The sequence below is a fragment of the Cervus elaphus genome, chromosome X (genome assembly GCF_910594005.1).
Source record: "Cervus elaphus chromosome X, mCerEla1.1, whole genome shotgun sequence".
In the NCBI taxonomy this organism is placed as follows: domain Eukaryota; kingdom Metazoa; phylum Chordata; class Mammalia; order Artiodactyla; family Cervidae; genus Cervus; species Cervus elaphus.
In genome coordinates this window covers 125,255,144-125,262,640 of record NC_057848.1, presented here as the reverse complement: position 1 = coordinate 125,262,640, position 7,497 = coordinate 125,255,144, and the positions used below count along the sequence as shown (strand labels likewise).

At 40.1% G+C, this 7,497-nt stretch overlaps 1 protein-coding gene across 1 annotated transcript; it reads right to left on the bottom strand.

The window, feature by feature from the left end:
• Positions 1–1,340: 1,340 nt before the first annotated feature.
• FOXR2 (forkhead box R2) lies at positions 1,341–3,254 on the bottom strand. The gene has a single exon (XM_043895335.1). It carries the CDS (start codon positions 2,964–2,966, stop codon positions 2,016–2,018), a length of 951 nt encoding a protein of 316 aa, XP_043751270.1. The 5' UTR covers positions 2,967–3,254; the 3' UTR covers positions 1,341–2,015.
• Positions 3,255–7,497: the final 4,243 nt, after the last annotated feature.

Sequence of the window (7,497 nt, the reverse complement as noted above, 5' to 3'; positions counted from 1 at the left end):
AGGACAAACTTCAAATTCAGTTCTGAAAATGAAACTGCATTGTTTGGAAAAATTAAGAAGTAGACATTAAAATTATTCAAAACAGAGTGTGATAAAATTATTCTTGTTAATTTCACAACAGGTTGTTTTACTTATGTGTTAATTTTGAAAAAAAGAGAATCAAATGCTGAACACTTATAGCCAGAATATTTTATTAGTTCCAAGGTATTCTGTTAACATCGCCTAATGATAACAGAGGAGAAGGCAATGGCAACCCACTCCAGCACTCCTGCCCGGAGAATCCCATGGACGAGGAGCCTGGTAGGCTGCAGTCCATGGGGTTGCAAAGAGTCAGACACGACTGAGCGACTTCACTTTCACTTTCATGCATTGGAGAAGGAAATGGCAACCCACTCCAGTATTCTTGCCTGAAGAATCCCAGGGACGGAGGAGCCTGGTGGGCTGCCGCCTATGTGGTCGCGCAGGGTCGGACACGACTGAAGACTGAAGCAACTTAGCAGCAGCAGCAATGATACAGAAGTAGCAGCTAAAATTATTTTTTCAAAGAAAATTGTTTGAATGTTGTTTGCAACTCTATCTTAATATAGTTTTATATGAGATATAATAGACCATCACAAAAATGTAAAGGTTTCAACTGATCTACAACTCTTAAACTTATTGCTTTTATGTATTACAGGCATTTTTGTATCCCCATTATTGAAAGTTTTGCACCTAAATACATACTTAAAATGTAATATATTTTCCTCTGGATATTTCTTTAACAATATATTAATATAAAAGGCAGAAAGAAATGCTTAAATCTGATAAAGGAAACTATTTGTATGGAAATGATATTAAAATGAATTTTGAAATTAGAAAAACAAATGCTGAAGTGTTTATTATTATTTATTTTTATTTTAAGTAAACACCACTTGTGCCTCCTAGTTCCTAATGGCCCACACGACAAACACTGAAGTAATAAAGGAAAGGCCTCTTGCCCACCTTTCTTGTAACTCTTGGCCCTAATACAGCTAAGCTGTGCTGAACTTCCTACCATTCCCCCAAACACTACATTTTCTTTGCTCATACTGTTTCTTCTGTCATATTTTTTTTGTAATGTGTTTTCTGTAGTTTATATGCCCATAAAATCCTTGTTTATTCTTCAAAACTAGCTCAAAATGTATTTTCTTTAAAATGCCTTTCCTAGGAAAAAAATATCTCCCCATTTCCATGGCAACCTTGTACATCTATTTCATTATATTTATATTACAAATATCTATTTATATGTCTGTCTCCCACTGAACTCAGAATCTCAGATGGACCTTGACACCCATCCACAATAAGGTTTGACAACTGAAAGCAGAGTTTTGTCATCAAAAGGCTTGGGGTTAATACAAGCTCAATTCAAGGACTTTCAATATCCAAAGTAAAAAAGTATCTGCTTGGAATTCTTTTTCAGTACTGCAGGTGGATGGCAACAGAACAAGGCTGAGAAGTCCAGGATCGAAAAGAGGAAAAAGGCTCTGAAGGGTAAAATGGTTCACTGACAAAGTAGATGTAGCTGATGAATGGTAGAAGGGGAACATTTGAATCTTCAGGCTTTAAACATCAAAACCAGTTCTCTTTATGCTTATATATCTTCACATTGCACCTGAGACTTAAAGGTCTGGCTCCATCTTGAATTTGATGTTTTATACTCCACCATTTGTTTTCATGTGTGAGAATACTCTCCAGGAAACAGAATTCCTTTTCTCATTTAATATGCTCTTCTCTCCTTAACTTCCATGCTGTTTTTCCTAAGATTTCCTTGTGCTCAAAATGCAGAACAACTGCCACTGCCCTTACACAACTTTCTAAGCTTTTGCCTCCTCCTCTGTATCCACCTCTCACTTTATTTAATACCATTCTTGCAGCAGTAGTTAAATACAGGCTTGGCACCTACCAGGCCAAGTAGGCTTAGGGATTAATGAGGGCCAATCAGTGCATAGGCAGCCACAGAAAGGATGGCAGTGTTCTAGAAAGGGAGCAGTGGTTGTTCAAAGATCAAAGAGGGAAGTCATAACATCTGGATGGCTCATGCACTGTTGAATACTCTCTCTTCTAGCAGAAGCTAAGGCACGAGTCTCCTCCTGAAAGCGGCGGTGTCCCTCCTCAGTAAGCCTCCAGAGGCCAGACCTTGGCCTTGCACTGGCCCCATCCTGAAGGCTGACTGGCGCCTTCTCAAAGCTGTCCAGGAAGCAGAGGTTGTGGCGGATGGTATTCTTCCATCCATCTGGAGCTGTCCAGAAAAAGGGGAAATGCTGTTGGGTGAAACTGTAGATCTCTTGCACATTGAGGCCACAGGGAGGGCTGTTTCTAAGTGCCAGAGCAATTAAGTGACTGTAATTGAGGGGGGGACGAGGCCAGGACTTCCTCTCCTGGCTGTTGCCTTGCCATAGCTTCTGGCTCTGGAAGCACTCCTTTTTGTTTGGGGACTGGTGGGCCACAGAGGAGTTGCTATCTTTTTCCTTGGTCTCCTCTCCTGTGAGCTCCCTGTCACTGGAGGAAGAGGTGATCTGCTTCTGTAGGGGAGATTGCTTGCTGGAGGAAGATGGCAGAGACTGCATCACTGTGGCCTCTGGGCATTTAGATACTTCATCTTTTGCGAGTAGCTGAGGAGAAACGCGTATGCGTGCAAGATCCTTTTTCTTACTGGGCTCTGGGGTCCCCCGGCTGCCAAGGGAGCATGCAATGTTGGGATTCACCCACATCCACAGGTTGGGTTCAGAGTTAGGACGATCTTTCCCAGGACTGGATTCCCTCTCCTGAGGTACTTTTGGAGTCTCCATTACTTGAAGTCTGTATCTGGCAAGGTTCTGCTCAACTAAGGGGCACTGGTCTGTGGTGCAAGAAAGGAAGAACTCATTTCCCATGTCCCAGTCCAGCAGCCCTGGGATCTGGCCATGGAAACTGTACCAGAACTCAGGATTTTTTAGTTTTAGGTCCATCTTTAGTGGAGAGGTGGGTGGAGAGAGATTTCTAAAAGGACAGAGATCTCTGAGGCACTTTTCAAAGCCTTTGTTGAGGCACCAGTTTTGATACAGTATATCGCATCTAGAGTTTATCAGAAGGTAAATATACCAGAAAGGGGGGCACCAATGCCTCACTGATTAATTGTTAAACTTGGAGAAACCACAATGTTCTGGAATGGAACTCAAAACAAACAAGTAACTAAGAAGAACTTTTCAGCAGGAAAAAAGTTCAAGGTAGAATTCCTGAGTTTTCATTGGAAGCACAGAGTCCCCATGTGAGGAGCTATAAATTTTGAACTATGTGCAAACTAAGGTGACTTGTATAACAGGTGCAAGTCTGGCATATCTTTCAACTCTTGCTGAGTTCATTTAATGAAGGAACAAACATGTACATGTCTCACATTATATTTTGAGTCATTCTTAAATGTTTCAAAAAATCATTTCATTTTTTAAAGTGCCTTTTGTCAAGTGATTTCACATAGATGATCTCAATGGATTCTCATGACGGTCCTGTAAGATAACACAGTGGGTATTATTCATCTCATATTACAGATAAGGGAACTGAAATCTAAGTAATAATTAAGACTACATATCTAAGTAAGTAGCAGAGCTAGGTCCACAGCCCAGATCTTCTGACCCTTTCATTATACCCACTGCCTCAATCATATTCAAAATACTATATAAAAGAAGCAGCAATATATGTAACCTGAGTTTTTAGAGTAAGATGGAATCTATCAGAAGATAAACTGTTAGCCTCAAATCCATACTAGAAATAAACTGTGCTATTTTCAGTCTTATTCTGGGAAACAGCTTCCTTATCTCAGGGCACCTTCTCAGAAACTGAGTTCTAAACTAAACAGTATGCTCAAAGTTTAGCTATGGAATGCAAGTTTCTGAAAGCTCCAGAGTTTGACTTCCCAGTAAGTTCATCCCACGGGCATTCTTAGGAAAAACAAAATGGGAAGGTTTTATTTAATTGAGTCTTCACAAAATCCATCTCTATAGTATGTGATTTCATTAAAATCATTACAGAAAACTATACCTCAAAAATATTCAGCAAATGTCAACAGGAGCTCTTGAGGGGACAAACTAAACCCCTATTGTTTCCTCCCCATTCTTGTCCTATTCTATCCTAAATCATCATCCATACAGACAGAGTGATCTTTCTACTGTATAAATGTAAAAGTTAATAATAATAACATCAACTGTTAATACTTACTGAATGCTGTAAGCACTATATGTGGTTTAACTCATTAATCCTCAAAACAATCCTATGAAATACATGCTTTTGTTATTATCCCTTCCTAAAGGAAACAAGATTTTTTTTTAAAAGCTTAAGTCAGATAATCAGTAAACATCAGAGTTGAGTTTCAAATCCAGGCAGCCTGAGAGAGTTTTTGCGCACTATACTATAATCTCTTCTGTTTCTCTACACCAACACAAAATCTATGACTTAATGCAGCAAAAAAAAGGCCATCCAGAATCCTATTTCTGTTTACCTTTACAGGCTAATCTATCACTTCAGCTTCTTTGCTTCATAGTCACCTCCCAGAAACAATGAACTTCTGGGATTTTCATACCTCCTCCCTATCTTTTGTGTATGGCTCTTGGCTCTAGTTGCCAGCTCTACTTGGAATGGTCTACTCCCAATCGCCTCGGCTTGACTGATCCCTACTCATCTTTTAAGATGCAAAGATATTCAGTTCAGTTCAATTCAGTTGCTCATTTGTGTCAAACTCTTTGTGACCCCTGAACTGCAGCATGCCAGGCTTCCCTGTCCATTACCAATTCCTGGAGCTTGCTCAAACTCATGTCCATCGAGTCAGTGATGCCATCCAACCATCTCATCCTCTGTCATCCCCTTCTCCTCCTGTTTTCAATCTTTACCAGCATCAGGATGTTTTCCAATGAGTCAGTTCTTTGCATCAGGTGGCCAAAGTATTGACCTTCAGCATCAGTCCTTCCAATGAATGTTCAGGACCAATTTCCTTTGCAGTTGATTGACTGATTTGATCTCCTTGCAGTCCAAGAGACTCTCAAGAGTCTTCTCCAACACCAGAGTTCAAAAGCATCAACTCTTCATCACTCAGCTTTCTTTGTAGTCCAACGCTCACATCCATACATGACTACTGGAAAAACCATAGCTTTGACTAAGCGGACCTTTGTTGGTAAAGTAATGTCTCTGCTTTTTAACATGCTGTCTAGGTTGGTCATAGTTTTTCTTCCAAGGAGCAAGCATCTTTAAATTTTATGGTTGCAATCACCATCTACAGTGATTTTGGAGTCCAAGAAAATAGTCTGTCACTTTATTTTTTTTTTTTTATTTATTTTTTTCCAGTGGGTTTTGTCATACATTGATATGAATCAGCCATGGATTTACATGTATTTCCAATCCCGATCCCCCCTCCCACCTCCCTCTCCACCCGATTCCTCTGGGTCTTCCCAGGGCACCAGGCCCGAGCACTTGTCTCATGCATCCCACCTGGGCTGGTGATCTGTTTCACCATAGATAGTATACATGCTGTTCTTTTGAAATATCCCACCCTCACATTCTCCCACAAAGTTCAAAAGTCTGTTCTGTATTTCTGTGTCTCTTTTTCTATTTTGCATATAGGGTTATCGTTATCACCTTTCTAAATTCCATATATATGTGTTAGTATGCTGTAATGTTCTTTATCTTTCTGGCTTACTTCACTCTGTATAATGGGCTCCAGCTTCATCCATCTCATTAGGACTGGTTCAAATGAATTCTTTTTAATGGCTGAGTAATATTCCATGGTGTATATGTACCACAGCTTCCTTATCCATTCATCTGCTGATGGGCATCTAGGTTGCTTCCATGTCCTGGCTATTATAAACAGTGCTGCTATGAACATTGGGGTGCACGTGTCTCTTTCAGATCTGGTTTCCTCAGTGTGTATGCCCAGAAGTGGGATTGCTGGGTCATATGGCAGTTCTATTTCCAGTTTTTTAAGAAATCTCCACACTGTTTTCCATAGTGGCTGTACTAGTTTTATTGTCACTTTATTATTCCATTGTTTTCCCATCTATTTGCCATGAAGTGATGGGATCGGATGCCATGATCATAGTTTTTTGAATCCTGAGTTTTAAGCCAGCTTTTTCACTCTCCTCTTTCACTTTCATCAAGAGGCTCTTTAGCTCTTTTTTGCTTTCTACCATAAGGGTGGTGTCATCTGCATATCTGAGGTTATTGATATTTCTCCCAGAAATTTTGATTCCAGCTTGTGCTTCATCCAGCCCAGCATTTTGCATGGTGTACTCTGCATAGAAGTTAAATAAACAGGGTGACCATATACAGCCTTGACATACTCCTTTCCCAATTTGGAACCAGTTTGTTGTTCCATGTCCAGTTCTAACTGGTGCTTCTTGACCTGCATACAGATTTCTCAGGAGGCAGGTAAGGTGATCAGTATTCCTATCTCTTTCAGAATTTTCCAGTTTGTTGTGATCCACACAGTTAAAGGCTTTGGCGTAGTCAGTAAAGCAGAAGTAGATGTTTTCTGGAATTCTCTTGTTTTTTCGATGATCCAACAGATGTTGGGAATTTGATCTCTGGTTCCTCTGCCTTTTCTAAATCCAGCTTGAACATCTGAAAGTTCTAGGTTCACATACTGTTGATGCTTGGCTTGGAGAATTTTGAGCATTACTTTGCTAGCATGTGAGATGAGTGCAATTGTGCAGTAGTTTTAACATTCTTTGGCATTGCCTTTCTTTGGGATTGGAATGAAAACTGACTTTTTTCCAATCTTGTGGCCACTGCTGAGTTTTCTAAACTTGCTGGCTTATTGAGTCTTGTTGCATATTGGTGTTAACAGCATCATCATTTTTTTTAACAGCATCATCTTTTAGGATTTGATACAACTCAGCTAGAATTCCATCACCTCCAGTAGCTTTGTTCGCAGTGATGCTTCCTAAGGCCCACTTGACTTCACATTCCAGGATGTCTGGCTCTAGGTGAGTGATCACACATTGTGGTCATCTGGTTGTGAAAATCTTTCTTTTTGTATAGTTCTCCGGTGTATTCTTGCCACCTCTTCTTAACATCTTCTGCTTCTGTTAGGTCCATACCATTTCTGTCCTTTTTTGTGCCCATCTTTGCATGAAATGTTCCCTTTGTATCTCTAATTTTCTTGAAGAGATCTCTAGTCTTTCCCATTCTATTGTTTCCTCTATTTCTTTGCACTGATCACTGAGAAAGGCTTTCTTATCTCTCCTTGCTATTCTTTGGAACTCTGCAAAGAATTTCAAGGACGTTATCTCTAATAAAATGCTGCTTCCACCTCCCAAAAGGGAATTAATGGCTCACCTTCCCAACTGCAAATTGACCAGGGAAAGGCAGGGGACTAATCCTGAAATATTCAGCTTTTTATGACAAAAGAGTGTGGCAGCATTTTAACTCTCAGCAGTTCTTTATTCCATAAGTAGGGACTCTAGTGTTGTAGAATTTCTCTTCCATCTTCACCAGGGAGCACAGTCCGATCTTTAG